At 41.3% G+C, this 19,201-nt stretch overlaps 1 protein-coding gene across 4 annotated transcripts in view; it reads right to left on the reverse strand.

Moving 5' to 3' along the window:
* The window catches only part of NKAIN2 (sodium/potassium transporting ATPase interacting 2), a 565,591-nt gene extending 547,446 nt beyond the window's left edge, over nt 1-18,145 (reverse strand). For 3 of the 4 annotated variants that reach the window (XR_009967346.1, XR_009967345.1, XM_062632408.1), the window contains exon 1: nt 17,949-18,145. Coding sequence is in view for 1 of the 4 variants with exons in the window: in XM_062632408.1 (XP_062488392.1) it covers nt 17,949-18,002 (54 nt within the window). In the remaining 3 variants the exon portion in view is untranslated. The remainder of the gene's footprint in view (nt 1-17,948) is intronic. The other variant, XR_009967347.1, reaches the window with a different exon arrangement.
* Between the last annotated feature and the right edge of the window lie 1,056 nt (nt 18,146-19,201).

Here is a 19,201-nt window from a genome sequence, read left to right on the forward strand (position 1 = left end):
CAAAGCCAACGGGAAGTAGAGATAAGGAAAACAGGGCAGTTCTGCCTGTGGGATACCACGAACAGAGTCACAGAATCACAGAACACCTCAAGTTGGAAGGGATCAAGGATAAAGACCTACATGATAAGAATCATGTAAGAATACAGGACAACAGTCAGCAAAGACTCCATTTTGTGAAAAACATGGTTCAGGGACATTGAAAAGAGCACCCACAAAAATGACTCAAAAAATAAAATAAAATAAAATTCAAACACCATAATATCTTTAGCTGTTCTGGAAATTGCTCTAAGGAGCTATTCAGAGAACTAAAAGAGCCATAAAGGGATACTTAAAGGCAAAAGACCAGACTCTAGTGGTCCTGTGCACTGCTGTTGGCCCCTCAGGTGTGGCCTAATACACCTGAAGGGGACTCTCAAACTCAGCCTGCGGCAGGCTACACAGGCATGGTGCTGCTGTGCTGAAAGGGTGCAGAGCTAAGGCAATGAACAGAAAGGAGCGATGTTATGACAGTTATCAGGCTGCCCAGATTTAGACTTATTCATTATTTCTCCCAGGCACACAGAACTCTAAGTATACTCCTTTTTTTGTGGAAACTGTCTTTAAAATCTCACTGAATAAAATCAGACCATGACCAATAATGTAGCAGAAGAAAGCAAGCTGAAGAAATTTCCCTTTGCAAGGCTTTTTTACTGATGATGACAGGAACAACCACATCTTCGAGTACAAGCAAAAAAAAAATAAAACCACCTTCTGTTTGATCCTTCTACCTTAAGCCTGCTTTTCCTGACAAAGCAACTTGGTGTTGTAATAAAAGTAGTTTTTATAAGGAATCTTCTCAGGAGTTTAGTTAATGCTTTTTGTAAGACCTTTTCATTCATGAAGATGCATTTGTCCTGGGGCCTTAATCTAGTTTTCTGGTAACAGCGATGATTAGTGTAACTAAGTTTTGAACCATTTTACTAAAGCAGAAATTAAGCAAGATCACTTCTGAAAGGGAAAGCATTAAGCGTTAAAGTTTTAGATCCATTTCCCACTGATTGATGTCATAACTCTGGGCAAGTGACTGAGATTATTTCTACCCGACTCAATACCACACTAAACAATTCCCCAGTGTACAGCTGCTCTTAATATTATTTATGCATCTTATAGCTCCATCATAGAAAACAAGAAGTCCAAGGAGATGAGCCCAGGTACATTTCTTTAGGGAACTCTTCTATTTCACACATATGGAGCTCAGGTCTCTTTTTTCTTTCTCTGTCCTGTTGGCCCAGACTGAATCAGAGATGGACAGATGCTCCCATTTCCCCAGGGCTGCTGGCAAGGGAACTGTCTCTCAAGACAGCTGAGAAACAAAGGCTTCAGCCCCAGTCCACTTAAGAGGGCAATTAATGGATGTTTTTTTCTTGTGTGCAAAATAACAAGTCAGTTACTATGTGAAAAATGGGCAGTACTACAGCTGCCACCGCTCCTTCCCCAGACACAACATGACAGAAGTGACCAAGCCTCCCCCAGTAGGAAAAGAGCAATCTCAGTGTCTGACTCCAGTACAGGTGGCAAGTGTGGATCTTAAACCCACACAGATGCCTAATGTGGATGTGGGTGGACAAGTAAACCCAGCCCATAAGGGGGATGAGACACCTTCCCCATCCCCAGCATCACCCAAGGAGTACTTGTACCTGCCCTTCTCACCCTGTTCAGAGAAACCAAGCAACTAGCTTGAATTTTAGTAGACTCTCTAAATATATTCAATATAAACTACAGATTTGCTACTGGGCTAAGCATGTTAAGGCTTTTTTACAAAATGAACTTTAAGTGCATGTGCTTGCTGCTACAGCACATAAGCTAAAAGTATGGGTTTTTTCCATCCACACCACTCAAATGGCTCAGCTCTTCTCTCCTAGGATTAGCAAGCCACCAATGCCTGGGATGAACAGAAATGCAGAGTATTTCTCCACCAAAGGATACATCAGAACTGATGGTCAGCAATACTGGTTACTGGCATAACAAAGACATCCTTGTATGCATGTGACAGTCCACCCCTGTTATCTCTACAGACCTCCCTGTTCTGCCAGGCACTGTCTTAATACGTCTAAAGAAGGGACAAAACTGATGAGATCTCTGGTCAGCAAGATCCAGAAGCTGGTGTTTTCCATATGTATTCACTTCTGCAGTTTACACCATCTCTGAACAGTTCTGTATTTCTGTGTTCCCAGCAGGGTCCTGGGTCTTGCCACGTCCACTCATTACCCAGGTTCCTTTTTCTTCTGCTCTCCTTCCTCTTCCTCTCAAATTAGAAGTCTAGCATTGACAATAATAGTAGAAAGTAGCAAAATTAATGACCTTTCCCATTTAATTCGATGACATAAATATGAAACATCTATCATCTACTCAGCTTGTAGGTCTGCTTAAGACTAATTCACCTCTGACACATGCACCAAGATAAATTCATCTCTCTTTCTAATATACTTCCATTAGTATCAGATTTATCATCCATTCTCCCTAAGTCTTGAGTACCACCCATGCAGCGTAGGTGAAGATGACTTTATTCAATTCAACAGTATTCTATTTTAAAAACTCACAGCACACACATTCAGAGCTATGACTTCATTCAGGCATATTTGCTTAAGCTGTTATCTCCTTTGTTGCAACACTGAGCTGAAAATGGATACGCAATCTATCGTTCATACGCATCCTTTATTAAACATATAGTTTAAGACTCTGCCTGTGCCTAAGCTACATCTACTAATCTTTTTTCCCCAAGAAGTCCAGTTTTCCAACTCAAGCTGTAGAGGCATGCGAGTTTTTCTCTGAAAGTCCCCAATTCCATGAAATATAGAGGGTCATCATGTATACACAGCAGAGCACCTACAGCACCTGAAACATCACTGCTTTAAATAAGAATTTGACATCAAATATCTGCCACATCATTGAGACATACCCATTTTTTTCTTGTTAGATAAACATACATGCATTTCCTGTTTATATATCCATATATTGAACAAATGTTTCAAACTGGCAGGCTTCCTTCAGCCTCTTTATCTCATATGAACCACAAATCTCTGGAAAAAAAAAAAAACAAAACCACAAAACGTTATTCTCTTTGACATTTTGGATTTCAGAGCAGTATAAAAAGTGGCTGGTCCAGAGTAAAGACAACTCCGTGAAATTAAATTCCCCAAATTCAAAATCAGTCCCATCTGTGATGTATTTTCTTTCCTTCCTCTTCCCTCCATCTGCATCCCCACTTTTCACTGTCGTTCTGTTACTATGTCAGATACCAGTTCTTATTTCCTAACTGCACTTCTTGAATTCAGTCCGTTTTACTGCCATTCTGTTCACTTACTGTCAGTGATTTTCTTTCACTAAAGATGCATTTCCCCAAGATGCACAGTATTTTGGGGAACCTTTCTGCTTCTTTTTCTTTTTTTTCTACAAGAGAACTGATATTCTCTCACATGTTTAACCACAGTTACCTATGGGAACAAAGACAATAGTCCAGTGAAATGCTGGTGGATTTGTTTGGCAATACATTGCCTTATCACCAAACAGTTCACTGATAACTGCAATCAAGAAGACTCATGAAGCCTCAATGGCATATGAAAGAACCAGAGTGATTCTATTCAGAAATACTTCATATTTATTAGTAGCTACTTAGTAGGCAATTCGTGCTGCTTACAGAGCTTAGTCGATAGCTGTACAAGCAGTATTTCTCACAGCAGCAGCAGCAGCAGCAGCAGCAGATGGCAAGCTAATACAAAAAATATCAATTAAGCAGTGGCTCTATGTACCTTTTCCTACTACCAAGGCATTCAAAGGAAGTAATACAAGCAGAACCTAAGCAGTGAAAAGATATGAACAGTAACAAAAAGAGGGTATGAAAGAAAATGGCTCTCGGATACTCCATTAGTGCCTGTCAGCTCTTGGAAAGCAGAGACTCAGTCACAATTATGAAGGTAAATAGTGCTTATAAGGATGAATTTTATTAACTCTATTTTATAGCTTTCCTATTTACAATTATATCCATCTTATTACATAAACAAGACCGAAGAAATAGCTTCCTTTTTTGGTTTTGTTTTGGGTTTTGTTTTATTTTCTTGATGTATTGGGCAGATCCATAAGGAGATGCTCTAATTTAACAAATCCAGTTATAGCAGTGTGTGTGACTGGAGGGAACAGGAGGGAACTGAGCGAGTATCTACCTTTCAACTCTGCTTTGCTTTAGACCTGGCCTGCTTCAGAAGCAGCACATTCCATCCATCATGCAGTATATCTGCCGTGACAAGTGATAACACCCCCGCAAAGGAGTCCTTTATTCTCCAGGTCCTCTGTCAGCAAGCCACCTAAAGAGACTAGGGCCCTACAGCTGGTCCAGGCAAATCATAGGTTGCCTACCGAGGAGAGCTTGTCTGTGCTATTGCACAGCTGACTACAAAGATTAAGGCACTGAAAGCAAATACAGAGGAGGGAGACAGAAAAAAAAAAAAAAAAAAAAAAAAAATTGTCCATATATACCTATTCCTACCATGGAGTAGGTTCTGCATGGGGGCAGAAAGAGCATAGGTACTCTGTGTACCCTACATACTAATCAGGACCCGATATTCTCTATCAGGTTGGTAGAGGTGCTGGTTCTTCCAGAGCATGATTTAGAGCACTTCAATTTTCAAAGTTTGAAAATGCTGACAAAGAGCAGTGAACTCCCCCCTAGAGGCACCTGCCTGTCTCCATCATCTTGATAGGCAGCCTAGGTGCTGAGGTAGCTGGTGGGAATTCCTCTCAGGTGCTTGCATGGACGGGAAATTATGGCAGCAAATAAAAAAGAGGTACAATGCTCTCCAAGATCTCCAATAACACACACTAGGAATACTTAATTTAAGATTATGCCAGCTGGTTAGTGAAAGACCTTGTATTACTTCTGCAATCATAGGGAGACTTCTGATAAGAACTTCGTAGATACACATCTTCCTTAAGTGATTATTAAATGCCTACGGAAATGCTTTTCCTTTCCAGGGCCAACTTCCTTACAGTACCACTACTCACAGTGTGGGGTATTTAGTAAACCCACTACCGTGTAAAACATTATTAACTTACTAATTTAATGAAGAATGTCCAAGGAAGCATTTATTTTCTTACATATTAGGAATATTAACTGAAGAACAGAATTTTCTAAACTATGTTTAATAAAAAATAAGGATAGTCTAACATTCCTGAAACGTTAATGTGGAAGCAAACCGTGGCTCAAAAATCTAGCCAGAACAACATAACAACAAGAAGTGCCAATCAAATATACTTATGTAAATTTGTAAAACTGCTTTTCAGCTCACCATCAGCTCCTGTCAAGACAATTACTGATCAATATTCTGTCAAGTATAACATAATTCTAGAGATTTTCTTTATCCCTCACCTTAACCTTAGACCTGCTGAAATTCAACTTAAGTAAAAAAAAAAAACAAAACATGTTTACTTTCTGACCTTTTAAAAAATATTCTCTAAGCACATTTTACCTTTATCAAATTTGAAGTTCTAAAGCGATTCGGGTGGCTGCATTAGAATACTGACCTTATACAAGCTGTAGGATGGTTATGATGTAGAGTACCATACTTTTAGTGGAACTGCATAGTTACCCACCATCATACACTGATCACTTGGGTCTAGGCTGAACTTTATGTAAGAAACCCACAGCACAAACCCATGCTGCTCTAGGAAAGATCTGCACAATTAGGAAGACAGAATTCTCAGGAACCACATCATTCATAGAGACAGGTTCATCACATACTCCTGTTGATGCTGCACATGGAAATGGTCCTGGGAGATTACTCATCCCTTCCCCCAGTAAGCATGCCTCAGCACACTCCTCCCAACATATTTCACATCTTCAAAATAAATGGGATAAAAGCTCTAAACTACAACTCTCTGCTAAAGAAGACCAGAGACAACCCAGTGCCAGAGTCTCAAGTCTTTGAGTGAGCACAAACCTCCTCCTCCACCTTCCCGCTGGATTATTCAGATAAGCAATTGAGGCAATTCACTGTGAAATCATTTAGCACTGCAAGAATGTGGCCAAGTCGGCAGCCATCACTGTGTTGAGGTAAGAAGAGTGCCAGCATTTCTTGGCCCTCTGGATGCCACCATTCACAGCTTACACAGAGGACACTGAGTATGTGTTCATCAGTCTTCCCCAGATCCCAGCCACAGCTTGGCACTAGAAACACAGGGAGACATCTGTTAGAGCAGCAAAATCTTGTCCTAAATCGTGCAGGTGGGCCTGGGGTGCAGAGGGCAGAAGCTCGGAATCAAGTTCTCCTGAAATCTAGCAAGGTTAAAATACAAGGCTGGTATCTCCCATATATTCCAGTTATGACAGACATACCTTCCAAACTGCCTCAGAGAGTGAGGTTCTAAAGTAGCTTTCTGGCACCTGTTTGTAGCACCAGTTTTCACTTTTATAGAGATTAAAAATACCCCAGACAATTAAAAACTTGTTTCCTTTTAAAGTTTACCACCGACTGTGATGCTATTCCACGTTTCTCTCAATCACCTAACCAGTCCAGCTATGAGGGTAAATGAAGTCCCCACCTTCCAAAGCCACCTTTATTGAATGTGTCCATACCTGCGCCGAACACCAGAACAGCTAGGTTCTAGACTGCGGTCATTCTCCAGAGACCTCAAGCTAAAAGGCAACAGGGAATTTACTTACTATAAATCTAGGTTTTCTAATTCATATAAAAACATACTACCAGCATGTCAAAAGCCAGCTATTTTTAAATGGTGCAATCATAAAATGAAATGTCAAATATCAACTGTTCAATCCATTCATCACTGTAGCTCTGAATAACTGTCTTGTCTTAAATTAGTAAGGAAACTGTCTGGAAGAGATGCTGCAGTTTTACGACTAATAGATTTCACCTTCAAAAAAAAACATCACCCCAAATACTGCAGAACTTCCAATTTACTCAAATTTTGAAAAGCAAACATAAAACAGCAACAAACGAGAAATCTACATAAACACAGAGGCATGGGTTTACATCCCCTAAGCCAGTCTGAGCTAGCCACTATGAGCTACGGAGATCTGAGCTGACAGAAGCAAGCACGTAAGACTGCACACATGCAACTCATTACAGTAGCCAAATGCCAAGAGGTGGTTCCTGAGAATATGTTCTTGGATTTGATATGGCCAACAAACCTAGTTCATTGCAAATGGTTTTCTCTGGATGAGTTTACATTAGCTCTTAATGGCTTTATGATGGTACTGTGCCACATCTATATTCTTCTTTGCTCCAAACAGGTCCAGTTCTCAGCAGAAGTGACAGTGACCAAACCACCATTACAGCATCTGAGGAACTTTGGATAAATCTACTGAAATCCTTTTTTTAATCCTGATGGAATGAGAGAGACTAAGGAGTTACCATAAAATGCTTACAACTTGGAAATATCCACAGCACACCAGTCTTCCTTGTGGCTGCCCTAAGCTGATACGGACCTGAATATCTGAACTTCTAGTGTAGGCATTCAGCACAACCTGAGAGACTCAGATGCTTCTGTATTTGGACAGCACCCTTCTCAGTCACCTGTTACAAGGGCCAAGTAATAACTGCTGGAAGTTCAAAATCTTACAGCCACAGCACTTGGAACAAGTACGTGAATAAGCCCCAGATCCATCACTGCTTCATTCCTGCAGTTAATTAACTGAAACCATGAGAGCTCCAGAATCCCTCATCAGTATAACACAGAGGAGGGTTACACTCATAACTTCTATTGTTGTCAGTGGTAGTTATGTGTATATGCTGGACAGAGAAGAGCAGCTGTCCTCTAATAAGGTGCTAGTCATGACAAATAGAATACTGACATGGGACCCACATAATTGTCTTCATAAGCACACTGCAAAGCAAGAATGATTGCAAAATGCCAGGAACTAGGAAAAAACCCACATCATTCCCCTACACACTTTTTTTAATTTCAATTCACAAAGAACAGCACATTTCTGCAGCAAATAGGGCTTACTAGAACACCTGCCTTTTGTTGTCCTTATGCCTATCTGTGATATTACACAACAGATACCACTTTATCAGTATCCATAAATAACTTTTATTATGCATCTGAAAAAGCAGTTTAGCACAACACAGAAAATACCGTCCTTTCCAGCTGTTGAGGCCAACAGCTTTCTCCTGTACCTGCCATTACAGCCCTACCACTGCATGATGGCTTTAATTTAAAAAAAAAAAAAATAAAAGAAAGAAAAAAAAATTGCGGAATATTGCATCCACCTCCAGGTTTTTGTGGTACCAAATTCACTGCCAGCTCCACACTCAGGAAAGCCAGTCTGATAAAATCCAAAACAACGAGCTTTGTTTTCAGGAAACACTGAAGTCCATGTCTTATGTTAACACTACCAGTGCCATCATCTGGCTTGTTACCAGATGCTGTCACTGCCTGTAACTGCTACTAGTGTCAAAGAAAATAAAAGCTAACCAGCCTCAAGGACACAAGACAGGCATGGCCAAGAACTTAAAAATAAATTTAAGAAAAGAAAGAAAAATAGGAAAATCAACCTTACCACATCCATATTTTCTTTTTTTCTTTTCCAGACAAGCCTCTTACTCTTTTGCATTCCTTTAGCTGCTAATGCGTTCATTTGTTTTACTGACATTTGCTCTGCCAATTTGAACAGTGATGTAATGACACAGGACTGCCTGATATCCAGTGGTACTTACAGCACCTTTGTCACTGGTGGCTCAAGTGCACAATGAACAGTATCTTGAGTTGAATCTATCTGTGGCTTTGTTAAGGCAACAATGACACACAACAGGCTTTTTTCTCCTTTTGTTTCTGTGCTCTGTAATAGAACAGCCTGCCACAGAGACTGTGACCAAGCATAATGAAAAACGCTAAGCCACTGTTGGTCATGGCAAAAAATTTGCAAACTTCACATATTGTTTAATTGTTGAAGAATGGCTTTTCAAAGATCCATGCATTGTTCTGAAGAGACATGGTAGCATCTATTTTCCTTTCCTCACAAAAGCTTTCTATCTTCAAACAATAAGAATATACTCGATTGAGGGCCAATTAGTAGTTATGAAGAAGTTTAAAGGAATTTTAGTAAACTGACCCATGGTGTGAATCACCTCAAAAGGAGCTACATAATTTCCTAAAACACTTAATCTTTCTTACACAAGTATTAGTCAGTACCTTAGATTCAAGACCCTTTATCTCTATCTTGTTCTTTTAGACCCATTTAATTCATTACTGTGGGATCAGACAGAGAGACAGTAAATGCTATTCAAAGTGAACGGGAGCAGCCCTTTGCCCCTTGTTCTAGATCTCTAGCATGACTTCCATTGATACAGAAGTAATATTATGCATCACTCAAAAAAAAAAAAAAAAGTTCCACAGTCTATTTTCTCTTCTTTCATACAAAGATAAGCAGGCTTAACAATATAATGAAGTAAATAAAGGTACATGCAGAAGAGAAGCTGCAGTTCTGTTCCCAGCTGGGCAGCAACTCAAAGATCCCTATACAGTGGATGGAAGCAGGCAGCCACCTCCATAAGGCAGTTCAGAGCATATTCATTACATGTATAAATGAGATAGCATGAACCTTTCCATCACCATCTGCAGATGGTCCTGCATTTTTGCCTTCTGAAAGGTAACATGACATACAAACATGACAGGTATCATCATTTCAACACATCTGTCAGAAATTATAGAATTAACCTCACATACTGCCTTCTGTACAAGACTCTACTAATGGGAACTCCTTCATAAGAAAAGGAAGGGGGAGGAAACCAGACCTCAATCTGTTATGACATAAATATAGGATACAACAGACTTTTCCTATTCCCATTCATATAACTGTGAACTTTCCAGTTACATGTAACTGGTGACTTGTCACTAGAGATGCAGTCCACCATCCCAGCTGGGGGGGGGGGAAGAAAAAGAAAGAAAAGAAACAAAGAAACCGTGTTAGAAAGCTGTTACTTCAAACAGCATAGGAAAATCTGAGAATCATTTATGCTGTATAAATGATACTTTTACTGATTTTAGCAATCAGTATAATAAGCAGCATTTCTTACATACATTACATCATCATGTAGGCAGCAGAGAAGCAAGTTTGTCTATAAAAGCTAAATTTGAACCTCAAATGAAAGACATTTCAAGGTATCTGGATATATGTAAAATTTAAGTGGGAATCAGCAGAGCCCTAAACTGATAAACATTTCTCATAAGTTATGTATGAATTAAAATCAACTTTTTATTAAAAATGCATAAGTATGATCTGTGGTGAATAGAACTATTAGCTATGCATGTTTACTTCTTAGTGAACACAGAAATCAGTAATTTTTCTTCTAAATGTCATTTCTATCACAGGGCTATAGAACGATAAAATGCTGAAACAATTCTCCAATGCCATCCAGCTGGTACATGTACATCTGGGGAGAGGGGAGAAAATAAACTCTGGAATGGGAACGTCATTTCAACTACAGAGTCCATTCTACTTTACAGCCCAGGTATCACTTCACAGCCCTTCTCTTTTACTCACTATAACTGGAAAAAAAAAAAAAAACAAAAACTGGATGAAAATAAACTATTTGAGGCGTTAAAAATATTGTTTTCAGTGCATTTTTTATGATTACACATTCTTTACAGCCATCCCTGTCTTCCTCCTCACTCCTGTTGGAAGCTACAGAAAAACATCCAAAACCCAAAGAGAGCAAAAATTTGTTTTATCCACTTGATTTTAGCATTAAAATTTTAGGGGCTGTTATGGGACGTATACACAAAAGCTGATAATTGCCCTGGTGAAGCCAGGCTTTTTAGTTTCCTTCCTCAGTCAACGCAGACATAAATACCCTTCCAAAACAGCATTTCTCAATATGCAGATCACAGTCACCTTTAAAACCAAAAAGTCCACTAGTGACTACTGAAAATGCAAGAGGAGGAAAATGTAAATAATAAGTACTGTGAATGGCAAAAGAGTATACAATGGGCCTGTGATTCCTCCTCTCCCAGTCCCTCCTGAGAAGCCTACTTAAGCTGAAGGACTGCTTCCTTTAAGACACAAATCTACAAGGAAGTTTAGGGCAAGAAATAATGTTAGTCAACTCAGACCTGCCCTCTGAAGGGTCCTTTTTGGACCACAGAGGAGATTAAAGATCCTGCAGAAAGTCAAGATTTCTGACATACTTTTTTTTTTTTTAAAGCGTCATTTGGCATAACTGTCTCTTTTGGCATTTTACACCTAGGATAATCTCTTCAGCTCAGTGGAACCATGGGACCAAAAATGCAGTTTTCAGATACTGGCTGAATCTAAGTCCCTAAGTCCAGGGAGTCAAAACTTCATGCTAACTGAAACTAGATGCTGAGACCCATGTCATATGAGGCATCAGCATACTGAAAAGACCTCAAATGGATTTAGATTCTTTACTGGAAAAAGCCATCAAGTAGTAGCTTACAAAACTTATCTGCTGCACTTGCATTGTACACATGTCCACAGCTCAGCCTGGGACAATAAAGTCACTACTGACTCCAAACATTAAGTTTCTGCTTTGAACTGTTCTGCAGTGGAACCTGTTCCTTTCTGTTCACTACAAAATGAGAAAATTCTCTCCACTGAATACAGAGAGGTTTTATTGTCTTTTAAAAACACTTACTTAATACTTCTTTGTCAAGAAATGGGGGGGGGGGGGGGGGGAACAAAAGGAAAAAAAAACAACAAACCAAAATAAACAAAACAAGAAAACACCCTGCCGCTCATCATTCAAGGTGCTAGCACAAATTTGTGTCAATATGAAATTAACTCCTACCGTCAAAGATTCTCCTCATGGCTATACAAGAAAAGTAACTTCACCAGATATTCTAGGTCCTTATATTCAGGCAGTTTATTCAGCTCCTCTCAACCCATTTAAGCCTTTCTCTCCTACCCATCATCACAGTATCTGAATGTTGAGTCTGCTCACTGAACTCTGAAGAAGTTCAGTTTCAACAAGTAGTGAATTAAACCTGCTATTCAGCTGGCCTGAAATCTTTTACTCCTGTAACTTAAAACAACATACTTTTCTTGAACTGGTCATTCACAATTATTATTCATTCACACTTTTACAAAAAAATAATACTGCACTATTCATAGTGAACATCAAGCTACTTAAATTAAATGACATAATAGAGCATTACCTCTGACATTCACTTTTTGTATGCATCACTATATTCAACCTCTAGTTACCAGGAAAAAAAACCAAAACCAAAACCAAAACCAAAACCAAACCAAAACCAACCAACAAACTGTTTGGTTATGAATCATCAGTATTTTATCTCAAGAACAGAAGAAAGTGTTTATTTTCTACCAAGGTCTCACGTAAAGCTAAAAAGGTTGCTACATATTTCTTTCATAGCAATAAAAGATGCTAGCTCTCTGAATTCATGATCAAGTTCCTGTTTTATATATTCCTAGCAACACCTCAAAATCTCCTTACACAACAGCATCTGTGGAAAGTCTGCTATTCACGACTGTCTTATTTTCACTGCTTAGTAGAACCACAATGGTTTTGGATACAATGAAACTAAAACTTACACTTTTCTATCACAATGGAAACAAAGCAGGAAGCAGAACTTTAAGGTAGCACAGACACAAGTTGTTGACACAGTCACAATTTCAAAGGCAGTACTTGTATTTAAGGACTATCTAAAACACAAGAAACAATTCTACTGTCTTTGTAGACTGATAAACCTACACATCTGCAGTCTAAGAGCAGCAACATAACTTTCAATTCCACATGGAAAGCCCATGCCTTTAATTCCCCTTTTGTTAGCAGAAAATGTAGGAACATGTACATGTCATCAGAATTTTCCACTTCTCTCCTACAGCTGCTACTGAAAAACTATTGGCAACAGTGATAATGAAACACAATTAAAACACACATGCAAAAAGAAAAAACAACCCTCCCAAAACCTCAGCAATTAAAAGCATAAACACCAAAAAAAAAAATCACTACTGCTTCCCCATGACAAAAATTTAAAACAAGAAAAACCAAACATGCTAAAAACACAAATGAAGTGGCTTTGTGTACTACTGGAAAATACCCTGATGATAAGCATGGTGTAAGAGCTTGTACTAACAAAACTATGTTCTTCATTATATAAAGCTGTACAGTAGCTAATCCTAAAGAGGATCTGGTGTGAATGGCACGACTTTGCTCTTTGAGGGACCTCACCCTAATCTGGTAAACCTCACACCCTGAAGGTCCAGAGACAATTCAACCTGCAAACTGTTAAAACACAGGTCTTTCCCCAAGCAAGAATATTCATGGTATTAAACTGTGCTAAACCTTGTAGGCAGATTTGTGATAGAGGCTAGAAGTTGCTATGATCTCCATTCCTGAAGTGTCTGAACAAGCATGAGGATATTTGCTGTTCATGTTTAAAAAAAGGCAAGCCAAAACATTACAGGACTGATCACTAATGCAGATTTTTTTCTCTAAGAATCAACCTCTGTTCTCTGTAGCTACACATACTGTTGTTTTATAGTGCACATGAGACTTTGAAAGGAACAGGGCACACTTCAGTCTTATGTCAAGTGTGCAATAAAGATTACAGGCATCTTCCATGATGTCAGAAGTCACAGAAGAGATGCGGTAGGCAATACTTCCCCATTTGTATGTAATTAATTTCCTGGGTTTGCGTGGTCCCACCACTTTTTTCTCACCACAGATCAAATCCATACCTCTGTGTGCAATAAGGTAGCTAAATATGTGGTTATGGATGTTGGTATCACAGGTAAGTATAAAAATAACCTCAGTTGATACCGTTTTTGAAATAAAGTATTTGAATTTTCTCTTAATTCACATTATTCACTTGTGGAAAAGCACAGAACAAGGACATATCCATATAAGATGCTAGTTTTTCTATCATTTTTTCCACTAGCTCCAGGCAAAGATAAAGATTGGGCCTACGTTAGCAAAAGGAATCAAATCTGGATGCCTTTGTCATTCTGCGTGGCCACAATGACATACCAGGCCAGTGGCTTCAGCCAGAACTGTAACTGGAAGAGTTCACAAAGAGATAAAACCAGGTTGTGTGTCTTATGCCTCAAACAGCAAGGTGTTAGTGAGGATAAGGAGAGACTGCAAACATACATTTTCACGCCTGTGAAAAACACTGATTTTCAGAAACTGGGGACTTTGTGCCCATTATAATACATGCTTCTTTATAGCATCAGACTGAATACCTCAGAATCACTAACTGGCCCCTGGGACAGATGCAGCTTGTTTAAAATTTTACATATTTGTTAATATTTACATGGAATATCTGAACTGCATTACACCTTAAAAAAGGAAAAAGAAAAAACAGGGAAAATGTACAATAAAATTACATAAATAAATTCAGTAAATTCAGATAGAAACTGAGAAAAGGTAATGCAAAAATGAATTCTCTCTCATCTAATTAGCCTTGAGAGTACAGCAGTCCTTGTCTGACAGATAGAAACAGTGAGGCAATGATTTCTGAAGACTTCAAGTTTCCTGAAGAAATGCTGTCCTTTCTCATCACTGCACTTTAAGAAAAGAGCTTCTAGGTTGAAAACATGCAGTACTTTTTACTGTTTTGCCACTACTCCCAGTTCTCCCAAGCAGCAACAGTGGACACATATAAAGTTCCAAACTGGTTTCCATGGGGTTCTTGAAGCTTTCTACAAAGCCCAATAAATCTTGTCAATTTCACCTTTGCTGCTCTTGCTATTAAAAAGACTAAGCAACAAGATACTAGTGTTACTCATGCAAGCTATTAATAGAAAAGGTGACACTCAAAAATGAAAAGGTTTAAAGCACAAAATGCCATAGCAGAGAATTCCTTCAGTGTAACCAGGATAGTTGACATACAAGAAGAAACACAGAACCCCTATGCCCGGGGTTATCTTCACGTAGACAAAGGACAACAGAGAGCAAAATTAGTACCTTAAAAAAAATTAAAAGATATTTTGAAATAATTAGCTGTGTACACAGAACCCAATGCCTTGGTTGTAACATCGACAAAATTAGCTCTTACTTGCTGTTAATTCTTCTCATTGGCTATAAATGTGAAGGTAAATGAGCTGTCTGAGGTTGTTTTCCATAGTACAAATGAGAGCACAAACAGGAAGGTATATGTTAATAAGCAGGGGAGTAATGATCAGTATTCCTTTGAGAACAGAAACATTCCTTGAGGTTTTTTATAATCTGATAGTACAGTATGCTGCCTTAGCTATAAACATTTAAAATGCATTTATGAAAATAATTCTGCTGTGCAGGGTCTCTCAAGTCAATGTAGCTCTACTCCTGCACCAGTATTTGAAACAACCACTTTTTTTTTGTCCATTCACAACATCTACATCATTTATACATGTACAGTATGCAATGGCTTCTCTAATGAACTGCAGTATTCCTCAATATTATTTATTGTACAGTGCCTACAAAGATAAATTAGATCACCACTCCCTAGCTCTGCAGAGATGGAAGAAAATATTTTTAAAAAATGGAAGAAACCTTTCTTCCCCTCAAACGGAAGTGTATTTTCTACTCCAAGTATGACCATTTTAAAACTAAAACTCAGGTATCAGTAGTAAATAATCTTCACACTAGAAGTTTTCTGCATTTTTTTAAGTATGGTTATCATTTTAGAAATGCCTCCTATGCCCATCTCCTCAGGCAAGAAAACTTCTTCCTCCTCTCTGATTTGCATCTGCATTAACATGGCTGCTAATTCTAGGATGAATCTTGACAGCATTTGCTCCTTTAAGTAGCCTTTACCTAAGAAGTAGTGACAACTGATCTATCACCCACAGGCCTACTTAGGAGAATTAAGTCTCCTTGACTTAAAACTCATGACCTGCTCCCATCTGATGGCATATGGCACATGAAAGACTATGACGTGATTTTAAGGAAGTGCATCTTTTTTTTTCCATTCACAAGCCTTTTTTCTCATGTAAAAGATTATTCCTGCTTTGGATCTAGCTAAATGTCATTATATAGGCTGAGTGTGATTCAGAGGTTTGTGTTGCTGCTACCACATTTTTTTCTTGTTCAGTAAAAAATTTCAAGTTTGCTTTCAGTTTATGAAAGGATGTCAAAAGTTCACTTCAGCTACTCCAGAACACAATATTTACTTTTTTAAAATAGGACTATAGATCTATATTTGACCCTGTAGTTTACGACCACTTTTAGCTTACAGTAATGCTACAATTCTATATGAGCTTACCTGCTTATCCACCTGCTGATAGATTCCTATGGAGCACTTCCATTGATGTTTTTACTATGAGTTTTGCATGTATTTTTCTCACCATGAGTTAGCAAATACATTTTCCTTTACAGACTTTCAGAACAATAATAATTTAACATAATAGTACATTTCATAGTCATCATAACCCCTGGTTGATGAATGCATAAAAAAAAATAGTAAAATCAACCTTTTATCTGCAAAAGGTACAGTTTAAACCATTTTTTGTTTCCTTTGCAAGGAAAAAAAAAAACAAAAACAAAAAAACCCAAACTGAGAAGTATTCCTCTGAAACTTACATGGACATGAAGAACTTCAGGGATTAATTTTATGTTTCCAAATTGCTGGAAAAGGTTACATTCCTACCATTCCACTCAGATTCACTACTTCTAGTCAAGATTCTTTTTTTTTTAGACAGTGTGCATGAATAAATCACATCTGATATGACACATGCAGCTACAAAGAATCGGATAACTTAGGTGGGTATATACAGATAGCATGTTTCCCAGAACATGAAAGGATTAAAGGTTGATTACAACAGATAGAAAGACCATAGGCATTTTGAATTTCTGATCTGCTAACACATCTTCTTTTCCCTATGTACTGTTTTTACTGATTTTGGTCCCTGAAATCTACTAGGTTTTGTCTTCTGTAGTTCTCTTAGTACCTGTCTGCAAGAGAGGAACTGGTGACAATGCTGGTTGCTATTGATACCGACTAACACTTTCTCAGCAAAACTATTCAGTACAAGGTAGAGGGACTGAGTAACATGAATTATTTCCTCCCTGCTATAAGGTTAACTGCTTGACAAAGGTGCTTCCAGCACATAAACACTTGGTCTAATGAAAATAAGAAATGGAGCATATTCCATTCATAGGTCTTTAGCTGCATGTCCCTGCATCCAAATCACATGAATTCTATATATCATGTATCTGATGTCACAACAGTAAAATAATCCAAGTATCTATTACAGGAAGAGATATTTCTCTATTTTCTTTACTTAAAACCCAGTCTCTTCTAAGGTGCTACAACACAATTGTATGGTCTCACTGTCTTGCTAAAAGGATCTATTTTTAGGCAGCTTCTTTGTTATCGTTATCTCAGAGCCTACTTTTTAAACTCAGTCTAATTTCACTGGTAGCTGAGCTTACAAGTGCTGCCACATGTCTCTCCTAAAGGTAAGTATAAATATGTAATTGGTTTAGTTCTGTAACAACATAATGACATAACGCTGAAATCCACTGGCCATTAAGTCTGACAAGGTTGGGGGAAGGGTGGGCATAGGGGGGTGGGTATAAGAGCTCGAGCAGAACTTCACACACACCTGTACGGCAAACTGTTCGCAGGCTGTGCATCACCCCTGACACGGCCGCGTCCCTGCTTTACGCAAAGCCGGCCGGCTTGCCAGAGAAAATCAGGTACCAAGTTGAGTCAACGCTTGGGAAAACCGCCCGAGTTTATTAACTCTGCCGTGCGCCCACCGCACCCTCCCTAGCAGAGCTTCCGCGAAACTACCTGTAATGCAGCCCTTGTGTCCCACCCTGCTACCTCACGGGTCCCCCATCCCGGCCCCGCGCCCAGAGCTCGGGCGCTGGCCCCGTGGCTTTCCATCGGGACAACGCGGGAGCCGCCCCGCCACCAGCCCCCCCTCCCGGGGCTCCCTCTCGCCAACACCACCCCCCCTTCCGCGGGCCGCCCCCGCCGCCACTCACCAGCTGCGCGCCACACACCGCCACCAGCGTGCACCGGCCGCTGCAATAGCCCATGGCTCCCGGCACCCCGCGCCGCCGTCCCGCGCCGCGCCCACTCAGGCGGCGGGAGAGCACCGCCCGGCCGCCGCCCGGCTCCCGCCTGCCGCCACCGGCGCGCCCCAGCCCGGGACCCGCATGGGGGCGCGCCCGCCGCCCGCCCGCCCGCCCTAGCCGCGGCCGCCGGCAACGGGGCCGGCCACCTCCGCGGAGGGCGGCAGCGCCGGGGGAAGGGCGGCGGCAGGTGCCTGCAGGAGCAGCCGCCCTCTGCCGCGCAGCCCCAGAGGCATCTGGGCTTCAAAGTTTGCCCCCTCAACTCCGCTCGCAAACCATCAGGGCTCACAGCCGTCTGCGGCGGGGGGAGGCGCGGGAGCGGGGGGAGGAGAAGAGGAGGGAGGGACGGGAAGGCGAGGCAAGGGGAGGCAAGGCAGGCGGCGGTGCTGAGCTCAGTTCGCGGTCGGAGAGCGGCTTTCCTCCTGGCCGCAGCACAGCAGCTCCCCCACCTTCCTTTTCCTCCTCTTTCTCCCGGTAGGGCTCATGCAGCCCCAGCAGTGGAAACCCCTCGCCTGGGGGGCTCTCCCGGGGGGTGGCGCGGAGGGGCGGCGTGGCGCAGCTGCGAGAACGGGTGGCTGCCGCCACTTTGAGAGGGCGCGGCGAGGGCGGCTTCACCCTCCGGGACCCCTTTGTCTCGACGGGACATCTCTCCGTGTTCAGTCCTTCCGGGGCTCCCCCGCATGGCACCGCGCCCAGCCGGGGCCCGCCGTAGCCCAGCCGCCTCTCAGGCACAGCCGCTCTGCCGGCGGGGCGGCTCAGGGGCGCGGAACATTACGCGGCCCCCGCTCACGGCAGCGCAGCGAAGCACACGACGGCCCGCGGGCGCGGAGCCGAGCCGGCGTGACCCAAGCTTCGCTGTGGGTTGCGCTGCTGCCGCCTGCCGGGCCGCGGCCGGCGGTGCACGGGAAGCCGCCCCAGCCGGCTCCTTTCTCCCCTGCTGCAGAGGCCGCTGCTCCGGCTGGCACCGGGGAGAGCTCCCCGAGACCTCCAGAGACGCGCCGGGAGCCCCAGCCCTTCCACCTCAAGCAGAGGACAGAGGCGAAGGCAGGTCAGAGAAGGTCGACTTGAGCACTGGGAGGGGTCCGGAGCAGAGGCCGGGAGCGGCAGGGCAGGAAACGAAGGACAAGACCAGGCAGATTTAGGAAAAAAAAAAGAAAAATAAT

This window comes from Pezoporus occidentalis, unplaced genomic scaffold, assembly GCF_034315485.1.
Source record: "Pezoporus occidentalis ecotype Australia unplaced genomic scaffold, CSIRO_AGI_Poc_V1 ctg39, whole genome shotgun sequence".
Taxonomy (NCBI): domain Eukaryota; kingdom Metazoa; phylum Chordata; class Aves; order Psittaciformes; family Psittacidae; genus Pezoporus; species Pezoporus occidentalis.